General features: G+C 35.4%; 4 protein-coding genes across 6 annotated transcripts; 2 read left to right on the forward strand and 2 right to left on the reverse strand.

The window, feature by feature from the left end:
- Positions 1 to 81: 81 nt before the first annotated feature.
- LOC106164355 (cytosolic 5'-nucleotidase 3) lies at positions 82 to 10,821 on the reverse strand. The gene is made up of 9 exons (XM_013542237.2): positions 10,594 to 10,821; positions 9,978 to 10,076; positions 9,797 to 9,866; positions 6,821 to 6,867; positions 6,414 to 6,499; positions 6,054 to 6,143; positions 2,261 to 2,423; positions 1,796 to 2,005; positions 82 to 1,391 (listed from the first exon to the last, which is right to left on the reverse strand). The coding sequence occupies exons 1-9, from the start codon at positions 10,717 to 10,719 to the stop codon at positions 1,290 to 1,292; spliced, it is 993 nt and encodes a 330-aa protein (XP_013397691.2). The 5' UTR covers positions 10,720 to 10,821; the 3' UTR covers positions 82 to 1,289.
- Positions 10,822 to 14,146: 3,325 nt separating this feature from the next.
- Positions 14,147 to 18,501, forward strand: LOC106164341 (matrilin-1-like). Its single transcript, XM_013542219.2, has 7 exons — positions 14,147 to 14,293; positions 14,612 to 14,812; positions 15,063 to 15,339; positions 15,648 to 15,763; positions 15,980 to 16,096; positions 16,786 to 16,962; positions 17,219 to 18,501. The coding sequence occupies exons 1-7, from the start codon at positions 14,221 to 14,223 to the stop codon at positions 17,440 to 17,442; spliced, it is 1,185 nt and encodes a 394-aa protein (XP_013397673.2). The 5' UTR covers positions 14,147 to 14,220; the 3' UTR covers positions 17,443 to 18,501.
- Positions 17,788 to 19,795, reverse strand: LOC106164370 (small nuclear ribonucleoprotein Sm D2). The gene is made up of 3 exons (XM_013542264.2): positions 19,636 to 19,795; positions 19,056 to 19,235; positions 17,788 to 18,653 (listed from the first exon to the last, which is right to left on the reverse strand). The coding sequence occupies exons 1-3, from the start codon at positions 19,638 to 19,640 to the stop codon at positions 18,479 to 18,481; spliced, it is 360 nt and encodes a 119-aa protein (XP_013397718.1). The 5' UTR covers positions 19,641 to 19,795; the 3' UTR covers positions 17,788 to 18,478.
- Positions 19,433 to 22,071, forward strand: LOC106164365 (peptidyl-prolyl cis-trans isomerase FKBP2-like). 3 transcript variants are annotated; one of them, XM_087004483.1, is made up of 5 exons: positions 19,433 to 19,579; positions 20,498 to 20,684; positions 20,827 to 20,939; positions 21,050 to 21,132; positions 21,504 to 22,071. In XM_087004483.1, exons 2-5 carry the CDS (start codon positions 20,505 to 20,507, stop codon positions 21,563 to 21,565), a joined length of 438 nt encoding a protein of 145 aa, XP_086860609.1. In that variant the 5' UTR covers positions 19,433 to 19,579; positions 20,498 to 20,504; the 3' UTR covers positions 21,566 to 22,071. The 3 variants fall into 3 exon arrangements, with proteins under 3 accessions (XP_086860609.1, XP_086860608.1, XP_013397713.1); XM_087004482.1 differs by lacking the exon at positions 19,433 to 19,579 and adding an exon at positions 19,722 to 19,767; XM_013542259.2 differs by lacking the exon at positions 19,433 to 19,579 and adding an exon at positions 19,756 to 19,788.
- The last annotated feature ends 37 nt before the right edge of the window (positions 22,072 to 22,108 follow it).

A 22,108-nucleotide genomic window follows, 5' to 3' on the forward strand; every position in this document is an offset into this window, starting at 1 on the left:
AATGATGTGAAAGAAAGAACTTAATATAAGCTTTTTTTTTCATCTGACAATAGAAATGACTGATGATGTGAAATAATCAAGTTGGTATTACCACAAAATTTATTTTCCACAGAAAAGAAAAAAAATCCAACAAGAACAAAATAAAACAAACCATTAATACACTGAAAATAGAACAGTTCTTTTTATAACAAATGATTACCAGCTAAAATCTTGGTTGTCTTAAATGTAAATGTGTGCATCAGTTTTCCAAAAAAAAAAAGAAGTTGATATGATTGACAAAACTGCTCATGGAAGAAACATGCATAGAAAATGTAAATATATCATATTGCTACTTGCTAATGTAAATGCTTTGACCAGTGAGCTTCTAGGTTTGATTTGTGAATGCCTAACATCTACAATATTTCACATGAGATTACAGAAAAGAAGTTGCCTACATTTTCCAAACTCAAACATCCAGTTACAAATGTCTTCACAAAATAATGGTGTTTTTAAAGCAAAGTTGCAATCTAACAGCAAGGGCTGAATGCTGGTTAGGATCATCTCTCCAGTCCTATATATATGACACAAAAGACACTAAAAAAGATGCCATATCACATACACCTCAAAATGAAACTGCAAGAGATACAGTCAATAGCTCTTGTCTTCAAACTTCCTTGGGATTCAGTGTCTACTTTCAGAACTGCTACAGTAAAACCCACTAAATATCACATTCTTATCAGTAAATGGAACCCGTTTCCATGTAACACCCTAGTTAAACTTTTATATTAAAATATTCCTCCTAATTAGTGTCATATTTAATTTAAGTCCTCCAATGAGAACACGTGGGCTACCAGCGGCCCATGTTGCTTGCCAAGCCAATGGCAGCCAGCACTGGAGCAGTGTAGTAATGGGTTACCTAAGCTACCATTTCATTCTGTCTAAACCCCATGTAATAGTTTTTAAAGAAGATGGCAGCAACATTTATAACACTTAGTGGTAGATTTGCTAGAACCCTTCTGATTAAAGACATTTCATATTGGTTAATAAATAGAAGTTAAAAACACTCACATGCAATATATATAAGTGAACAGTGGAAGTAATCCAATTCTATATCCATTGCATTATTTACTAACCAGCATCACCAGGCTCCCGCCACCTATTTCCATTATAAAAATCCATCTATAATTAATGTCCTGGGCAGCTGGTTAAATAGTTCACAGATTTGGGACATTGGGTTAAAATTCAACTCGACAGGAGAGGTGCTTGAGCACCTCTAAAATACTGATTATCTGTCTTGTAGGTGCACCAGATCACAGGATTCTTTTGAGAATTGAATTACAAATATCAACTGTCTCATCATTAACCAGGACAATGTCAAACAATCCTTTGTAGGTTTCAAGTCTTTCTTCAATCTGGAATACAGAAAAAAATAACATTACACTAGATCTGCAAAAATTATGAAAAATGTGATATATTATGAAAAAAAAAAAAATCACACAACATAATATTTTACTCATCAGAATCACAGTCAAAATTACTGGAACTATACCTGAACATACCGGTAAGTATGTTTTGTTGAAGGTGAACAGAGTAACAACATCATATAGTCAAAAAATATATCAGGCACAAACTAACTTCTTGATACCAAATGCAAATTTTATTTCGATGACCCCAGTGACATTTAAGTGCAGTTCATGGTAAACAATGTACCAAGTCATCCAAGAGCTCTATGAGAGGCCCTGGAGGGGGGGGGGGGGGTTGGCTTACACTCTTTACAACACTATAGATAGTAACAAAACCATAGCAGATTACTCACATTAGTATTGAGGAAGCCAATATTCAACTTGCATGGTTCCACGTCATCTGTAGTGGCACCATCTGCCATGTGTAGGTCACCAATAGAGTCGCCCATTAGAATAACATTAGGTCTATGGCTTAGATTCTCAAAGTAGTCAGAATTGTGGATGGCATTTTCATTCTTATTGAAAACATGGATCATTTCTCCTTTGAAACCAACACAAACACCCTAAGTGGTCAAGAAAATGGTTCATAACCATTAACATCTTGCCTAATGTGGGACTACTAGTATTTCCCTTTTCTTTCAATACACTGTCAATTTAAAACGCAAACACTTATGTATGTTGCAAGCTTTTTTTTTTTTTTTAATTCTTCCAGTTGTAGAAATGTTCGGGCTCATTAAAAAAGTTCAAGTTAAAATACCTTTTCAAAATGTTTACAATGTTCAAAATAAAAGGATCTTGTGCGACTAATTTTGCCCTACCTGGTGATTAAAGTCCATATAATTAGAGACAATTTTGATGTTTTCATGTAGAGTAGACTGCTGCTGTACAATCTCCTCTATGATGTCCCCTAGACCTGCAGAGAATATTAGTAGTGGAACCTGGTGCTTGTGCAGCTGATTAAACATCCATGTACATCCATCCCTAAAGAAATAATACATCATACTTACTAAAAGCTATTCCATAACCATTTGTCACCAGCAAGAGCAGTATCATACAAATTTAACTGAGCTTTTATTCAATTGCTACCCACAATTTCTGGGTAAATTTTTAATTAGTTCTCATAAATTCTCAACAATTCTATTAATTTGAACAAATAGCCTGCATCTAAATCCTGGATATAAACATAACAAATAAAAGCATTATCAAATTAACATTATCAAAATAAAGTCAATATCATTTTTACCTAGAAAAGTACTCAGAGAGTGTAATCCTGCCCAGACAAACAAATAAGTAATAAATTACCATTAATTAACTAGAGGATCAGAGAGGCGATACCGCCTCCGAATATTGTACCACCAGCTGGAGCAAGCGCATTCGTATGTACCCCCACATACACAAAATAAGGGACACAGCCCCCAGTCTTGTGCTTGACAAGCTGTAAACATGCAATCAACAAGAATTTTCAATATATGCAAAAAATATATGAAACTAAAAATGGTACAATCAAATTTAAGTTCATTGTAAGGTAGGTGAAAGCTCATTTTCAAGGTCACAGTAAATTGCCAGTATATGACTTCCTATTCAAGTTCAATAGTAACTATGGACCTATCTCTGCCAGGTTTGGAGTTAAAAGAGAAAGAAATTAGCAGAGTTCAGTTCATGATAATAAGTAGATCAAAGGTCAATTTCAAGGTCACACTTAGATTGCCAGTATATGACTTCCTATTCAATTTCAATAGTAACTATGGACCTATCTCGCTAGTTTTGGAGATAAAAGGGAAGCAAAATTTGCAAAGTTCAGTTCATGGTGAAAAGTAGGTCAAAGGTCAATTTCAAGGTCACACTTAGATTGCCAGTATATGACTTCCTATTCAAGTTCAATAATAACTATGGACCCATCTCTGCCAGTTTTAGAGATAAAAGGGAAGCAAAATTTGCAAAATTCAGTTCATGGTGAAAAGTAGGTCAAAGGTCAATTTCAAGGTCACAGTAAGATTGCCAGTATTTGACTTCCTATTCAAGTTCAATAGTAACTATGGACCTATCTCTGCCAGTTTTGGAGATAAAAGGGAAGCAAAATTTGCAAAGTTCAGTTCATGGTGAAAAATAGGTCAAATGTCAATTTCAAGGTCAAAGTAAGATTGCCAGTATATGACTTTCTATTCAAGTTCAATAGTAACTATGGACCTATCTCTGCCAGTTTTGCAGATAAAAGGGACTAAATGTTATAATTTTGGAGTTACCATAATGTGCCATAAATTTCCTACAGAAAAAAATTAATTAAAATAAAGAAAAGGTCATTTTGGTCAAAATTTTTGGAATGGGAGATGCTCTGAAGTTCCAGGTGTTCAAATTTCATGAAATAATGTCATTTTTGACCACAAGTTGTCTGCTTTGCCAAGCCTAATGTATTATTTTTCCGGAGTTCAAAATTTATTATCCATTACCGTACTGCACATTTTGCTTTCACCACCAATATGTATTTTTTGATACAGCATAACTTTAGAGATAAAAGGGAAGCAAAATTTGCAAAGTTCAGTTCATAGTGAAAAGTAGGTCAAAGGTCAATTTTAAGGTCACATTTAGATTGCCAGTATATGACTTCCTATTCAAGTTCAATAGTAACTATGGACCTATCTCTGCCAGTTTTGGAGATAAAAGGGAAGCAAAATTTGCAAAGTTCAGTTCATGGTGAAAAGTAGGTCAAAGGTCAATTTTAAGGTCACATTTAGATTGCCAGTATATGACTTCCCATTCAAGTTCAATAGTAACTATGGACCTATCTCTGCCAGTTTTGGAGATAAAAGGGAAGCAAAATTTGCAAAGTTCAGTTCATGGTGAAAAGTAGGTCAAAGGTCAATTTTAAGGTCACATTTAGATTGCCAGTATATGACTTCCCATTCAAGTTCAATAGTAACTATGGACCTATCTCTGCCAGTTTTGGAGATAAAAGGGAAGCAAAATTTGCAAAGTTCAGTTGATGGTGAAAAGTAGGTCAAAGGTCAATTTTAAGGTCACATTTAGATTGCCAGTATATGACTTCCCATTCAAGTTCAATAGTAACTATGGACCTATCTCTGCCAGTTTTGGAGATAAAAGGGAAGCAAAATTTGCAAAGTTCAGTTCATGGTGAAAAGTAGGTCAAAGGTCAATTTCAATGTCACATTTGGATTGCCAGTATATGATTTCCTATTCAACTTCAATAGTAACTATGGACCTATCTCTGCCAGTTTTGGAGATAAAAGGGAAGCAAAATTTGCAAAGTTCAGTTCATGGTGAAAAGTAGGTCAAAGGTCAATTTCAAGGTCACAGTAAGATTGCCCCTATATGACTTCCTATTCAACTTCAATAGTAACTATGGACCTATCTCTGCCAGTTTTGGAGATATAAGGGACTAATTGTTTTAATTTTGGAGTTACCATAATGTGCCATAAATTTCCTACAGAAAAAAAATTAATTAAAATAAAGAAAACATCACTTTGGTCAAAATTCTTAAAATAAGAGGTGCTCTGAAGTTCCAGAAGTTCAAATTTGATGAAATAATGTCATTTTTGACCACAAGTTGTCTGCTTTGCCAAGCCTTATGTATTATTTTTCCAGAGTTCAAAATTTATTATCCATTACCGTACTGCACATTTTGCTTTCACCACCAATATGTACTTTTTGATACAGCGTAACTTAAAAACCGTATGGAATACAAAAAAACGGAGACCACCTCTAGTGTTGGGCTTTACATGCTCTACAAAATGCAAAAAAGAATGGGTCTCTAGCATTAACGGTTCCCAAATTAGAGACAGTTTTCAGTTTAGGTACTTTATGGCCGCTACTCCCGTGAAAATGCACCAATTGACCCCAAATTCACGGAGATGAAAGATGACCCGAAGGGTAACACTTTCCAATAATATCATTGGTAAAGTCTATGTGGTGTCTGAATAACAGGGCAAAAAAATTTTTTTTCGTAAAAAATTTCATTTTTTTGAAAATTTTGGCCCGTTTGACCTTGAAATAAAGGTCAAAGGTCAAATCCAAGGGCATATTTGAAATCTACACATGTGACTTTTGGAAAGCTGTCTGTAGAAATTTTTCCCATAACCCCTTCCGTAGGGTAGATAATTAGCATTTAATTTTGCCATTTTTAGACAAGGGTGCATTGCAATGAGTGCCACACCTAGACCCCAATACCGACAAAGCCCAAATTTTACGTGGAACGAGTTGAGATTATAGGTGACCTAAATCCAAGAGATGGGTACAGGGGCCCTTACCGTCTAGGAGGAGAAGCGGTAACGGTGACTTGGCGGCGGAGCCGCAGGAGCCGGCGGAGCCGCAGGAGCCGGCGGAACATACGGGTCGGGACTAAAACCATGGGTACCGCCAGCGCCTACGCTGGTGGTACAATTAATCAATCATCACCAAAATCTAATCATTTCTTCCTTGGCCCTTTTGTGACCTATCCTGAAACTTGCATCAAAACCCATTCCTTAATTTTTTGTGAAATAATGTGCACAAACAAACCCACTAACAGCAAGCTAAACATAATCTCCTTGTCAGATGTGAAAATCAGCACTATTAAGTTATGTTGTTGGTCATATCTAAAACAAAACCACCACATACCTGAGTTTTGCATTGCTTGCTTGGATCATTTCTGGAATCATTTCCTTTCTTAGATTACACTGAACTAGAAGGTTGTGTGCCTTTGTCCACCTTTGACAAAATGAAAGAATAAAATGAATTTACTAAAATTTCAAATTACTACAAACTATTACAAAATATAACAAAATGCATGAAAATTTAAAAAGTCCATTATCCAGAATTAGAGGTTGAATCTTAATTCACAAGAAATATAAGATCTAATTTATACACATTTAATACCATGAAAAAAATATTAAAGCTACTGTTCATGTGAAATTGCCTGTTTTCACATTTAAGTTTTGTACAAAAGTTAAATAACTAGTTACTTGGGAAAGAACTCACCATTCTACCATGTATGGGACTTTTTGTGCTAATGTCATCTCATGGTTTATTTCTATTGCAAAGTAAAAATCCCTCAGAGCAACAGCCTGGCAAAATCAAAGTTTTTTTTTGTTAATGCCAGCACAAGAACACTGACTTGACTTAACCCCATGTATGACATCATATTTTTGTTGGCTTAAAGACTAAAAACTTCACATAATAAAGTGTCTTGGACTGGCTACAGAATTGTACCAAGCGTAATGTATTGCAAATATAAATAAAATAAATAAATAATTTCATAAATAAATAAATAAATGAAATTTTAATTATAATATACATAGATGATAAGTGTGTGTCTTACTGTTTTGTATTCACTTACAGATTTTTAAAAATAAGTATGGTTGGGGCAGTCATACTGTTATTCTTACCTGTTCTCTATATTGCACTGGCAGCACTGGGCTTGAATCTAGGATATCTGGAGGAAAAAATTATATATAATAACATTATTTATATTTTCTATTTGACATAAATATCTAAAATACATAGAGCAAGCTAATCCTCAATTATCATTTTCTTTCAGCATTGTTCAAAACAATCAGCATTTATCACTTTTTACGTACAGACACAGATGTGTCTGTACATATTGCCATCACCTGCGTCTGTCGTCGCCGTCGTCGCCGATGGCGATGGCGATGCCGATGCCGATGCCGTGCACTTTCCTTGTAAACACGATAAGTGGAACACTATTTTATTTTTTGCTTTTATATTTACAGAGCTGATGAATATTCATAAAATGCAGGTCAAGTTCGAAAATAAGCATGATCGGGCCATTATAGTAGAAGTTATGCTGTTTTTTTCACTTTTCAGCATATATGCAACCCTGTAAACACATTTTAAGGAAAACCGTTAGGCCAATTGTCATTAAACTCACAGGAGTGGTCAATCTTACTAAAACGCAGGTTGAGTTCGAAAATCAGCATAATCGGGCCATTATTTTAGAAGTTATGCTGTTTTTTCACATTTCCTCAGATTCAGTTCTTAGGCATGTTAACAGTCTTATTATTTAACTAATAAGATACATAAAAGTGTTTGTTTGACATTTCCTGCATCTTTACAACATTGTTAGTTGATTATGTAAAAATGATGGTAAACTTGTTAATGTGTATTGTGTAATAAAGTGTCAAAAATGGAAATAAACTCATATCATTGCAGTTTGTCAGATTCAATCATTCACTATGTTCAGAATCTCAGAATGGAAGAAATTGGACATTTAACACTGTTCTATTGATATTTTTCACATCTCATCAATTTTCTTAGTTTAAATGGCAGTATCCTATTAATTTTGTTTTATGTTAAAAAAGTGTTAAAAATGGAAATAAACCCATTTCAGAACAGTGCAGTCTTGTTTACATTTTGGCATTTTTAAGGTGTGACTTTGAAGTTCCATCGGCCTAAAAACCTTTGTTAGTCACGTTTTCTGTTTGTCCATGATACTAATATTTTATTATTAAAAATTTGGTCATTATGCTGTTCAACGTTATGTAATATTGCATCAAAATTTGAAAAAAACCTATTTTGGGCACTGCTCCCATGATGACCATTTAAGAAAAACCATGTCACTTATTGTTCTCAAACAGTACAGTTAATATGTACAGATGTGTCTGTACATATTGCCATCACCTGCGTCTGTCGTCGCCGTCGTTGCCATCACTGTCGCTGTCGCCGGGGCTGTGCACTTTCATTGTAAACACGATAAGTGGAAGAAAGTTTTACTTTTTGGCTGTATATTTACAGAGCTGATGAATATTCATAAAATGCAGGTCAAGTTCGAAAATCGGCAGGATCGGGCCACTATTTTAGTAGTTATGCTTTTTTTTTTCACTTTTCAGCATATATGCAACACTGTAAACACAATATAAGAAAAACAGATAGGCCAATTGTCATTAAACTTACAGGAGTGGTCATTCCTGCTAAAACGCAGTTGAGTTCAAAAATCAGCATAATCAGGCCATTATTTAAAAAAAATGCAGTTTTTTCACATTTCCTCAGATTCAATTCTTAGGCATGTAAACAGTTTCTTTATTGAACTAATAAGATACGTAAAAGTGTTTGTTTGGCATTTCCTGCATCTTTACAACATTATTAGTTGATTATGTAAAAATGATGGTAAACTTGTTATCGTGTATTGTGTAATAAAGTTTCAAAAATGAAAATAAATCCATATCATTGCAGTTTGTCAGATTCAATCATTCACTATGTTCTGAATCTCAGAATGGAAGAAATTGGACATTTAACACTGCTCTGTTGATATTTTTCCCATCTCATCAATTTTCTTAGTTGATCATATAAAAACGGCAGTATCCTATTAATTTTGTTTTATGTTAAAAAAGTGTTAAAAATGGAAATAAACCCATTTCAGAACAGTGCTGTCTCGTTTACATTTTGGCATTTTCAAGATGTGACTTTGAAGTTCCATGGGACTGAAGACCTTTGCTAGTCACATTTTCTGAATATCCATAATACTAATATTTTATTATTAAAATTGATGGTCATTATGCTGTTAAACATTATGTAATATTGCATCAAAATTTGAAAAAAAAAAACTATTTTGGGCACTGCTCCCATGATGACCATTTAAGAAAAACCATGTCATTTACTGTTCTCAAACTTACAGGAAAGAAACATGTGACTAAAATACAGCTTCAGTAGGAAATACAGTCTGTTTGGTAATTCTTACTGCCAGTTAAACAGTTTTTTTGTGAAAATTTAATTTTTCACATATTGGCATTTTCAAGGTGTGACTTTGAAGTTCCACGGGCTTGAAGACCCATGCTAGTCACATTTTCTGAAAATCCATGATACTTATATTTTATTATTAAAAATTGACGGTCATTATGCTGTTAACCATTATGCAATATGGCATCAGAATAGAAGAAAACACAATTTTGGGTGCTGCTGCCATGATGACCATTATGGGAAAACCATGTTACTTATGATTGCCAAACTTTCAAAAAAGAAATACAGGACTAAAATGCAGTCTGAGTTGGAAAAGCAGTCTAATTGACTTCTTTTTCTGGAAGTTATACATTTTCAAAGTGTAAACTTGTCACATATTTTAATTACACTGGTATTACCTGTTGAGGATAATTAAAATTTGATGTTGAATTTGCAGTTTAACATAATGTATTTTTGCATCAGAATTGACAGTAGCCTATTTTGTGCATAGTTATTTCTTATTTTTTGTCTGTACATTTGACAGCTTTGCTGCCTTGTTGTCTATACATTTTAATTCTGTAACATTATAAGTTATGATAAATAGTAATGATTAATTTGATTAACATACTCTTGGAATAAACTAGTTCAATACAATTTTGTATAAATAAATATTTTGTATCAAAACTTACTATGTGTGGATGAACATCTATTGCCCTTTTCTGTAAACTTAGACAGAGTAAAGTCAAAGTCTGCTACAATCTGAAAAAAGAAAAAAGTTAATTTTTTAGCTATGCCTGAAATTTAACAAGATGAACACAGAGACAGCGAGAGAGAGAGAGAGAGAGGTCAGCTGAATTACACAACACTTACTTGTAATTTTTCTTTTCCACCTTCAACAAGTTTCAATAGAATTTGTTCTACTCTGTCACGATCCTTTATGTGCACATGCACCTTTTGCAGTTCATCAATCTGTAAAGAAATTAATGTATTCATTGATCTATTGTGTCTACCACCTTGCAAATTAAACTACATACAATAGATATTTTCCTGTGGCTGCTCTGCATAATACCAGACTAGTCAACTAAAACACCACTCCCACTGGGTTGGGTTTATAATTGAGGGATTCAGCCAATTTTGCATCAAATTCCTTCCATTAAACAATCACGCATAAGGTTTTCACCTTATTTTTAACTAATATAATGCTTAGGTTTTCATGTAGCACTAGCACTGTGGCCAGTATGTGGCACTGACAGGTGCTATACATCACTGGGTGCAGATGTGTTATATTAATTATAAAGCAAGAAAAGATCTATTGTGACCTCATATGATCTAATTTCAGCTCTTCTTTTTTAATTCAATTAGCTGTTGTCTTTAGTTTACAAATATGATAACGATGGATGAGTGAATTACTAAGAATTCACTCGGTAGTAGTATTATTACGATTAACTTTAGTTATAGTAAATCGGGCTGAGAGAGCGTGACGTACCGTATCAACAATCCTCTGGCGCTTTCGTTTCCTGTGCTTCACTAGAATATATCCGATCCCAACTAATCCAACCAATGCACTTATTCCAAGACTAATTTTTGTACCTGACCAATTTACTACTGCCATTATAATCTTGGTACAGACACTTTATTATTGCTTATTTCCCCCACAAATAATGATCCAGCGTTTGTATGACGTCCTTGACATTGACCCTAGTGTCATATTTCTTTGACGGACTTTTCCGGAAAAGCACGAACACCTTACTTCGCCTTTCCTTTGCGCGGTGATCATCTGTCATTGTATGGATCACCATATGGCCTACCGTGCCTCTCGATCTTGTCCCATTCGTATACTTTCGCTATATTTTTGATAACTCTATTTATTTATAGCTGTATTATGCTTGATACACAATTAAGTTTGTAGGCCTACAATACAGCTATTTAATATTAAATGAGGATATATTTATTATCAACTAGACAAGCACTCCGAGAGCGCAGACCTCCGCCAAGGCAGCGATTTTATTATTATTGATTATTGATTGATTATTGATCCGGATCACCACCAAAAACCAATCATCTCTTTCCTGGCCCACTTCTGACAGTTCCTGAAAATTTCATCACAATCGGTCCATAACTTTTTGAGTTATGTTGATGACAAACAAACAGACAGACAGGGGTGAAAACATAACATCTTTGGCGGAGGCAACAAGGATTGCCCCCCCCCCCCCTCCCCCCCCCCCCGCCCCACCTCCCCCCACTAAAATGACTGTAATATTCTAAATCCCTATTTTTATGTAGTACATTCCGAACAAAGCAAAATAAGATTTAAACCTCCAATGAGTGTGCCCCAGTTAAAATCCTGCCCGAAGTAGTAGCTAGCCTAAAAGCAACCATTATATTTCATATGTATACGTGGAATGTTCAGAACTCTGGGAGAACTCTTTATTCTTTTTGTTCCTGTTGTTGTGCAGGGGCCTACACCTAGCTGTATGAGCATGGGGTGTGGGGGGGGGGGGGGGGGGGGTCTCGATAATCCGAAGGTTCATTGGTCCGCAGATTCCTTGGTCCAAAAAGTCGTACGCACTTGCCCCGATGAACTTTATTTATTGCCATTACCTTATGCACTAAATATTCATGCATTAATTCGGACTATCGAACGTTTAGACCGACGGACCTTCGGACCTACGGCCCCGCTGTATGTGTATCAGCTCATCCCATCAAATTAAGAAAATCACTAATAACAAACAGAAAAACCAGGCAGTTATCTTACAAGGGAACTTACTTTGAAGATCTTTGAATGAAGTAAGCTTGTTTAAAATCTGAGAAGGAAACTTCTGTTTGGCAATGCCATGAAAGATGATTGTAAGCGTAATGTTAGTAACTGACAGCCACGACTGCATAAGGAACGGGGAGTGTTTTGTAGAGGAACTGCTCTTATGATATTTATACAATGCGTAATGTTAACAGAAAGAAGGCCGTTGGAGATGAGGTAGAGATAGAAATGGAAAAAAAGGCGGCGCGGGAACCAGCTGGAAATTATTTAGGCCTTAATAAATAATATGAAAAAATATAACGGCGTTGTAGGCCTATTTCCTATTTACTACCTACAACAAAATATAAAGACAACTTCTTCGTCACACTATTACTGAGCTCTTATTTCATGTAGGGGCCTAAACAGTTGGAAATTAAAAATAAAATGGTCTATAAAACCCAAGTGAACGCGATATTTAAAAAGATTCGTGGAAGTTGTTTTTTCTAACGACTAATAAGTTAAAGATGTGTGGCAAACGTAAGTGAGAGGCATGACCTATGGTAACCTGACCAGTTTTACCTTAAAGCAGTCCGTATTTGTTTTTGGTATTATCTTTGAAATCTATTACAGGCCCTATCACGTTTACCAAGTGTCACACCCCATGAGTATCTTGTTTTTGTCATGGACAAGGGGGATTGGGAGTTTTCACTCAAATTGATATGGATGTGTTTCGGAATGTCTAAGTTTTGGAGGGTTTAATCGTGTCATATCTGTGAGTTCGATCTTCTTAAGGAGCATGTGAAGGGAATTAAGGAGTGTAATGGATAAGTCAACATTAAATAAAAGATTATCTTAAAACAAAGCATTGCGTATTGTTATTGTCGACATTAAGAAGTGCCATGCCATAATATTCATAAGACACAAATGACGCCAATAGAGCGTTTTAATGCCAATTGAATATATTTAACTCTTACAAAAAACTAAATAGCAATGTTATTACGGCTAATTCAAACATGATTAGATACGTAGGATTAAAGTTATCGATTGGATTGATCTCAATACGAGGAGTCAAGCAATGAGAAACCCACTTAACAGACAATTTATAAGCATTAGAATTTTTTATATTAAAAAAAGACATATTTTGTTTTCCTAAATTAATAACAGCGATTGCATATTATAATACGATATCTAATATTTATAATTACATTTATTCCCTTAACCATGACAGAATTTAATAGGAGAAAAAAAGAGCTGACCGTAGAAGTTTGAAAAACCAAGCTTTAGTTTGCCATACTCTCAAGGACAGTTTTAAAGGCTAGGTTTATTAGTATTATATCTACTTCTCAAGAGGGGCAAAATAGTTTTAAGTTAAGGATCATCCTTGACAACGTGCGGGGACATCATATTGACACTGCTCTTTGTCGTATTTAATCACAGCGAATCATCTGACCGTTCGTGAGAACAGGTTGACAAAATGGACATTAACTTCTTATCTGACCCTCGACGTTAGTGTTAATTTTCTCTGCTTGTGTCCCGATATAAAAATCACAAACACGATCAGCAAGTAGAGGCTACTAAATTTAATGATTTGTTTTACAAAATTCGCTTTTAACATACACAAATGAAAGGACAATTTAATAGGGTTATGATTATGTTATTTTATGTAGTTTACTTATCACTTTAGCTTTAAATCGATATAAACGATACAGTGCGAAGAAGCACTTATTTTCAAGTTCTGATATAAAAAAATTTAAAAAAACAAACAAACAAAACAGCGGATATTAAAGAAATTAGCAAATTTAAAATTTAAAAATTCGATGTGAAATTTCTGTTGGATATGATTATTAAATAACTTCCATGGCGAAAAAACCTTTTATCCCAAATTTTTAGGAACAAAATAGCTTTAGGAAATGAAGAGATAATCTATTTTCGGCATTTTAATATGAATTCCTCAAATTTCTTCAGTAGCTATCCTTTATGTGCTTAAATTATTCTTTCTCCGATTTCATTTTGAATAACATTTCTAACTAAATATTCATAGAAATTAACAAGGTCTTTAATTGCGGTAATCCAATTAATGAGTTTCAAATGAATAATAATGTCATTTGTAATTTTATCGATGTCGGATCGGTAACTCAAAGAATTCAACGCGGTCCTTACGAGAACGCACACTAAAGGCATACTAATAAGTGAGTGATTAATAGCTCTCAAGCCATCAAATTTACAAAGATGAAGTTTAAGAAGATGGAGACATAAGTAAACAAAACGAAAACAAAAAACTTGGTTACGGGCTTATAAAAGGGTAGCGAAACACGAGGTTACGGGCTTATAAAAGGGTAGCGAAACTGCATTTCCAGAGAAGCGTTCGGTAGCACAATGTCTCCATTGCTCCTTCGTTTGGCGGCTGTCATAGCCGTTCTGATTCAAGGCACATTTTCCGACAATAAGGGTGGGTAACTTAGCGTAGAATACTAATTTAATGTATGTAGATGCGTTTTACCTTCAGTTTAATTACGTTTTATTTCGAAAATAATTACGTAATGACGGCAGGGAGAGTTTTGCAGATTAGATTACATGGATTAAAGGCAATTTCGCGACGGTTAGACTTACTGAGAAATAGTTTTAGGAAATTAAACAGTTTGAATTGTTAGACGGTATACATATGCAGACATATTACATCATGTACCCCCGTTAAATGGGTAACTACCGGTATTTTTTTCAATGAAACGGTACTTAAATTACACTCACAAACTATGTACCTTTCCAGCATGCACGGCTAAAACTAAGGCCGATGTAGCCTTTGTCTTGGATGCGTCTAACAGCATCCAACGACAAAATTTTGCTAAAGTGTTGGACTACGTGAAGAACTTTGTTGACAGCGTAGAGATTGGGCCAGACAAGGTTCAGGTTGGAATCGTTCATTTCAGTCAGAAGGCAGAGGTCGACATGAAATTAAACGCGTTTAAAGGTAAGTCGTATTTTCGGAAATTATGCTGCTGTTCTGCTAATTCTTTCAATATGGCATATATTCCTTATTCACATTTTACATCAGACTGAGATGGTGTAAATGTACAGGTCAATTCAGCATTGGGATGTAGCATCAAGAAAAATCGAACAAATACAGCTACTAATAAACATTAGTATTGTATAGTAGAGAAATGTTGAAATACATTCTGTTTGTTTGTAACATCCCCATTTATCATTTATCATTCACATAGATAAAACTGCCATGAAAGCATACATCCACCAAAACCTCTCTGGAGTGAACGGCATCTCCCTTGGCAAACGTACTAACACGTCTGGAGGTCTGCTCGTGATGAGAAATAAGATCTTCAATGCGGCCAACGGCGCTCGCCAAGGCGTGCCAAGAATAGCGATCGTCATCACGGACGGGAAACCGAATGAAGACGAGGCTCTCACTGTTCCCAACGCTGATGCAGCTAAGAAAGCTAATATTACCATTTATGCAGTCGGAGTTGGTCAAGCAGTGAAAAGGTTTGGATGAATTATGCAATTACTTATTTATATATGGCGAAAATTCTTTTACATATCAACAAATATGTGCAAAACATCAGGGGAGTAAATCTGGATGTTTTAGCTTTAAAAATCATTTTATCACCAAAAAACCCGCTCGAGTCGTTATTCCTATTCTGATGAAGATCTTCTGTAACATAGTTCATTGCCTATCTTAGTTTTTACAGCCTTTTGTTGTCTTAAATGTATCAAAAGAGATGAATTGGGCATATTTGCGGTTGCACATTCATTTTGAACTTTACTAATAACTCAAGGCATCATTTATTTAGGCCTACTTTGGAATCCATAGCGTCCACGCCCGTAGATGCCCACGTGTTCGAGGTTGAAGATACCGATGCCTTGTTGCAAAATACGTTCAAATTATTTGAAAAAGTTTGCGAAACAGGTAGATTTTTCGGTTTTTATCTGTTAATTTACAACGATTTATTTTTACATAAAAAATGCTTTAAATACTAATTTTTCTTGTATACAAAATTCTTTTAGTGCTTCGACTTAATTCCAATTCTCGTTCTTTTATTCAAATTATAATTTAGAGTCTTGTGTTATTAATTATGAATTTGGATAAAAAAGACAAATCGTTGCATGATAATTGTTCTTTTAGCTGTTAATAATTGCCCGGGTGTAGATAACGGAGAAGGTGATAAACCACTGGCCGAAGTGAAGACCCGCTTGAACAAACTGATTACCCTTCTACACACCCTCGACGAACAGTGCACAGGTAAAAGTTCACTGTAAAACACTTTGTGTCATAGTGGCTTTGAAAAGACAAATGTATCAGTGGCAGCAATACTAACATTCGTCATCAGTCACCAACTTCACCAGGATATGGAAATTGCACCAGCCCCAGTTTCACACACACACACACACACACACACACACACACACACACACACAAAAATAAGTCAGTTCCCTGACAAACATGTGTTGGTTATACATGTATGGATACACCTTAGCCCTTTCCGCCAAGGAGGTTATGTTTTCACCCCTGTTTGTCTGTCTGTTTGTTTGTCTGTCTATCATCAACATAACTCAAAAATTTATGGACCGATTTTGATGAAATTTTCAGAAACTGTCAGAAGTGGGCCAAGGAACAGATGATTAGTTTTTGGTGGTGATCCGGATCAATAATCAATCAATAATAAAAAACAATGTTATGTACCGATTTTAATGAAATTTTCAGAACTGGGCCAAGGAACAGATGATTAGTTTTTGGTGGTGATCCGGATCAATAATCAATCAATAATAAAAAATATCGAAAATTTAAGGGTTAAAAGGCATTGGATAGAGACTTTGCTGCCTTGGCGGAGGTTTGTGCTCTCTGAGTGCTTTTCTAGGTTAACCACCTTTTAATTTTAAATGTACCATTTTTGGTCTCATTGTTTTAATTATCGACTTTATTTTTAACAGAAAAGTGCCCCAAGTGTTTTAGAAAAGATCCTACTCTTCGAACCTGTCACAGATTGGTCACAAAAAAAATGTCGTGGGTGGACGCAGAGAGGTATTGTGCAGAGAATTACCAGGCCAGACTGGTGTCCGTCGAGACTGCCGCAGAATATGAAGTTATTCGAGCTCAAATGAACGCAGGTAAGAGTCTGTGCTTTTTCATGTCTTATTTACTACAACCATAAACATAAAATATTCAGATCTAAATGTCATAACTGTTTGTCCTGAAATTACAGGATGTCATCAAAAATATAAATAAATAAATAAATAAAAGGGAATTATATCAAAATTGAGGCGAAGAATGAAAATAACAGTCTCGGCCTTTTACTCACTTTTGGCAATACAATACCATTAAATTTAAACAGAACTCGCCATTGAAACAATCTTTTTTTTTCAGACCAACAAGGGCAGGAATGGTGGAGCGGTGGTAACGACTTGTTCAGGCGCAATGACCTTATCTGGGCCGGCACTGGGCGAGCAGTGAACTCCACTGCAAGTGGAATACTACTTACTGGCGCGGACGGCAACGGGCGTTGCGTTCAGTTACGCCCACAGCAGCGCGATATGAATGCTGTCAGTTGTGAGCTGCAACTCAACTTTATCTGCGAGACGGGCTTTTAGAAAGAAGACTGGCAGCGAATTACAGGAAATGTTCTCGATTCACTATTTTGTTCTTGTCTATTAATTGACTGGCTTCATATTTCTAATAAAAACTTTTTTAATGTCAGTGATTGCATTTGAAATCAAACTTTTCTTCAAATTATTTTGGACTGTGTCATTCACATAAATTTAACAATAAATTCAAATTGCAGCACGTCTTGAAGTTCTCAAAAGTTATTATGTTTTATAAAATATCTACCACCCACAATTATAGTGTGGGGACGGCTGGATAAACGTACACCATGACAAAATCACTCATTTCAAAATGGCAATTTCCACACCACTCATTCAAAATATCTCAGAATATTAATTTGGTATTTTTACTATCAAATTTACATAAAAAATGTACAAAATAATTCTGCATCTTAACTACTTCTTTACACATTCAAAGTCATCAAGCTATAATGTACCTACATTGTTTAAGTTTAATAATAGAATCGGCTACAAAATGGAAACATTTCTGATGAACCTCATATAGAACATATCCATTAAAATGTAAAGAAACATACGTGGATTGTTTAACAACAAATAATCAAAGCTTAAAGCTCTCTGACAGCTTATGGTTCACATTGCCATTTGATCAATGTTGAAGCAGAATAAACAACCTTATGAAAACCTGAAAGGTTAATACTTTAATAATGACTGACAAGAGACAATGACATATGTTCTTGACACTTTTTTAAAGACTTGGTGAAAATCGAGTGCATTGTCTGTACCTCCCATACACTCTTATGTCAGATACCTGCCACTGCAGAAATGAAGGTTTTTGTCTCCTTTTAAGGTTGCTACCTAAACAACAGGCCTCCTTAAGGGTGTCTTATGCCAGACCATACCTATCCAGTGGCTCAATTTTTATTTTGGAGGAATTCTTAGTCTCATGAAAAACTAATTTCTGCAATCCTTTTTTATCCACTTTGGCTAGTGCATAGCTCTACATTTTTGGCCAATCTCTAGCCCTGGAATCAAATCCACAGTATCAATAATGTACCAGTAACTATCACTTTGCTCCTGCTAGTGGATTCCTCAGCACTAGGATAACTGAATCTCCCCGCAGGAACATCTTGGAAATGTATCTGTCTTTATTCACAGGTTTAGACTTCTTTTTCCCCTTTCCAGTTTTTGGAACCTCTGTCCACATTTCTTTTACATTTTCCAAAACCATATTGCAATGTCTGAAAGTAAAATGCCAGGAGTCAACAAATGCACACTTAATTTTTCACACAATATAGACCTATTGAAGCCACTATCTTTGGCAAGCAAATTGAGGATTGGGCTGCAAAATTTCACTCATAATTAATGATGCCTTGACACATTATGCAATGGCACAGAAATGGATTTCTTCATCAATAATGTTCCCATAAAACAAGGCACAGGTTTTGAGTTATTCAATGCCTGGTTTTAGTGTGCACTAGAAGGCTCGCTTAGAGTAACAAGACAATGTAGTACCTCCTATCAAATAATATTATTATAAATTTAAAAGTGCCATCAGCAATGTCTAGAGGGGTTATAAGATCATCTGAATATTTCCCTATGATTTTATACTCAATTTCCAGAAGACAATTAACATACACTACCTATCAAATGCCTTGACTCTGCCCAAAAGTTTTTTGTTATTCCTGCAGTTGATCAAGACCTGTGTGTTATTTTTCACTGACTGAGTCAGAACAGACAGCGGGCCTGTGTTAAATTCCTCCTGCTCTCTCTGTGCGAGCTCTTCTGGGGTCATCTCTCCCCGGGGTTTCTGCATTGGAGTGCTGAAAATAATACATAAAGGATGTATGAAATAAAAATACTGTTAAAATCTTAACAATATTAACAAATTACAGAACCCCTTCGTTTCAAATTCAGTCAAGCAAACGGGATGCTGCACTTATTAAGTGCGAAATGAAGTGGTATCCGTGACATAGGGCTGGGCCTGCCTCGACCTAATGCATCAAAAGTGGGCAGCTCCATCTGTAAAGACGGTTGTATAGTACATGTAGTATACGGCAATGATGCTTGAGCCTACACCGTTTGCTGGAGTGAATAAACCAAACATGCATCAGTTGTAGAATCTATATGTCTATGAAAGTACTACCAGCAATGCAGAACTACCAAGGTGAGCGACAAGCTATATAACCATAAAATAGCATATATGATTTAAAAAATACGTACGTCATGTCTGAAACTGTTGATGGCTAAGATTTATATCTATATAACCCTCAAACCGGCAATGGCGCTACAACGACAACAATGCGGCTTCCTGTTAGCTCCGCATGCGCATTAGAATTAAGTATCCGGTTTCCGGTAAGTTGAGTCGCCGGACAGGTAAATTCACTAATCAGATTTGGGTAATTAATGGAAGGGTTTATTTTGATGTGCCATTGGAATGCAACTTTCTAGAACTGGCCAGAAAATAGTATATACGCTATGCTATAATGACCGTCTGAATATTGAAAAAAAATTCAAATTCTGATAAAGAGTACACGTGTTTTACTTGGAAGTCGTGAACTTGAGTATGTGTATTTTAAAACTTGAGTTTAACTTTAACAGGCACTGCTCTCTAAAAAGTAGTGTAAAAACAGTTATAAAAAGGAGTGTAAAACAGTTATTAACTACAAATACTAAAAATAACATAGATAAAATATAATGCAAGCATACGAATTCCTGTCAGTGGTTACCAATGGCACTGGTAAGAATGAATAAAGTCCCATGTTAGTCAGACCTCAGTGCCGTGGTTCACTGCTCTAGCTAACCTATGCAGTGTCAGGCCTAGATCGTTATAACCTTCTATGTGAAGCTTTCACTTTAGGTATTTTCTAAGTTCTGGAATGATCCATCCAGTTAAATTTTAAAATGTGTTCCATCAGGGTTTTTGAGTCATTGCTCTACCCAGCTTCAATTTCAGTTTTAGGACTTAGTAAACAATGTAAAATTCACAATAATTTCCAGGTTAAACTAGGATTCAACTTTTGGATCCTTGCCTTAATTTACAGCATCAGGACGTTTTTTTAAAGCTGCACTTGTTGTATTTCAGTGGCAGTATGAATTGTAGCTATATTCAGATGGTTGCAGCTTGCCTGTGCTTGCTGGCAACGGCTAGTCTTGGGGCAGAGTCTGATAAAAAAGTCAAAAAGTTACAGATTGGTGTAAAGAAGAGAGTTGAACCAGACCAGTGCAAAATAAAATCCAAGAAGGGAGATACTCTTCACATGCACTATACAGTAAGATGCTTGTTTGTTTCATATTGATTTTCTGATGTTATTTGAAATAAGAGAAATGTGAAAAACTGAAAATATTGTGATATTTAAAGCCTATTTGTCTCAGGGTCTTTTTTGTATGTAATTTCCCCGTCTGTCTTATAAGGGTAAACTGGAAGACGGAACAGAGTTTGACAGTAGTATTCCAAGGGGGCAGCCATTTGTTTTCACGCTTGGCTCAGGGCAAGTGATAAAAGGATGGGATCAAGGTCTTCTTGGGTAAGCTGACACATTTTTTTGTGACCTGTGACAAATTATTTTAAAAATAATGAAGTATTCAGTTTAAGTTATTTGTCATGTATATTACATAATTTTTTGTAATTATATAGAATGTGTGAAGGAGAGAAAAGGAAGCTAGTTATACCATCAGACCTTGGATATGGAGCCAGGGGAGCACCACCAAAGATCCCAGGTAACATTCTGTTTGGCACATCTAACACAATGCAGCATCTCAAGTTTTATCACACTGTACCTCAGTGTCACATCTCTACATTGCACTATTAATGCAGTAGTCAGATCACTAGCCTTGCAGAAATCAGTCATTGACAATAAATAAACAAAAGACATGCTGTAATTACAGTGTGATTCGTGTGCTTTTATAAATAAAGCATGACAAATGTGAAAAAACAACATTCCTTGCATTTCCATTCTTTGTTATCACGATGAGATCTAGTGCAAAAAGAATTTGTTTGGCTTATTCATAGAATATGATGCAGTTTTTAGTTTGTGTTATATATTTTGTTTATTGTAGTAAGACTCAAGTTTTTATCTTTTAATTTCTAGCTGATGCTACACTGGTATTTGAAGTGGAACTCCTGAAAGTTGAGAGGAAGGAAGAACTTTAATACACAGAATATGCGGCCAAAAGGCATACATAACTATGTATATCAGTAAAGAAGTAGATATTAAATAATTTGTGTCTTTCACCACAAATAACATTCCTTTCATGCAAATTGTTCTGTTTGGTTTTGTTAAATGTTAAGTTTCTGTCCAGTCATTTCCTCATAACTTCACTGTGTAGATAATAAATCACTGCTTAAGTACATGTCAGAAGTAGTTTTTTGAAAAGAAAAGTTATCATGTGAGATAAAGGCCATCCAGAATAGAAGATCCAAGTATCAACTGGTCCAAGGCTCAAATATGTCGTGGGGAGGCCTGTGAAAGGTGGAGAGACCATTACAGGATTAAGTGGTCTTCCTTTCATGTAGGGTCCGCAATATTTGAGCCTTGGACCAGTTGATTCTTGGATCTTTCATTCTGGATGGCCCCACAGAATGTGTGAATTTTGTTTTGTTGAAAAAAAACATAAGCAATAAATAAAGAGGTAAGGGGATTTTCTGTCCAAAATATGCATGCAAAAGTTTGTTTTCTGTAAAAATGTCATCATC

Source organism: Lingula anatina, chromosome 2 (assembly GCF_051362555.1).
Source record: "Lingula anatina isolate TDL-2025a chromosome 2, LinAna3.0, whole genome shotgun sequence".
Classification (NCBI taxonomy): Eukaryota; Metazoa; Brachiopoda; class Lingulata; order Lingulida; family Lingulidae; genus Lingula; species Lingula anatina.

What these genes read in the sequence shown, in the direction of transcription:
- LOC106164341 (XM_013542219.2), top strand. Translation starts at nt 14,221, where the DNA reads ATGTCTCCATTGCTCCTTCGTTTGGCGGCTGTCATAGCCGTTCTGATT. An exon ending in GAAATTAAACGCGTTTAAAG is followed by an intron (nt 14,813 to 15,062) that starts GTAAGTCGTATT and finishes TCATTCACATAG; the next exon opens with ATAAAACTGCCATGAAAGCA. An exon ending in CCTCGACGAACAGTGCACAG is followed by an intron (nt 16,097 to 16,785) that starts GTAAAAGTTCAC and finishes TATTTTTAACAG; the next exon opens with AAAAGTGCCCCAAGTGTTTT.
- LOC106164355 (XM_013542237.2), bottom strand. Translation starts at nt 10,719, where the DNA reads ATGGCAGTAGTAAATTGGTCAGGTACAAAAATTAGTCTTGGAATAAGT. An exon ending in GTGGAAAAGAAAAATTACAA is followed by an intron (nt 9,867 to 9,977) that starts GTAAGTGTTGTG and finishes TTCTTTTTTCAG; the next exon opens with ATTGTAGCAGACTTTGACTT. An exon ending in CAGTGCAATATAGAGAACAG is followed by an intron (nt 6,500 to 6,820) that starts GTAAGAATAACA and finishes TGATTTTGCCAG; the next exon opens with GCTGTTGCTCTGAGGGATTT.
- LOC106164370 (XM_013542264.2), bottom strand. An exon ending in AGAGTCAAGGCATTTGATAG is followed by an intron (nt 18,654 to 19,055) that starts GTAGTGTATGTT and finishes TTTTACTTTCAG; the next exon opens with ACATTGCAATATGGTTTTGG.
- LOC106164365 (XM_087004483.1), top strand. Translation starts at nt 20,505, where the DNA reads ATGAATTGTAGCTATATTCAGATGGTTGCAGCTTGCCTGTGCTTGCTG. An exon ending in CTCTTCACATGCACTATACA is followed by an intron (nt 20,685 to 20,826) that starts GTAAGATGCTTG and finishes CTGTCTTATAAG; the next exon opens with GGTAAACTGGAAGACGGAAC. An exon ending in AGCACCACCAAAGATCCCAG is followed by an intron (nt 21,133 to 21,503) that starts GTAACATTCTGT and finishes TTTAATTTCTAG; the next exon opens with CTGATGCTACACTGGTATTT.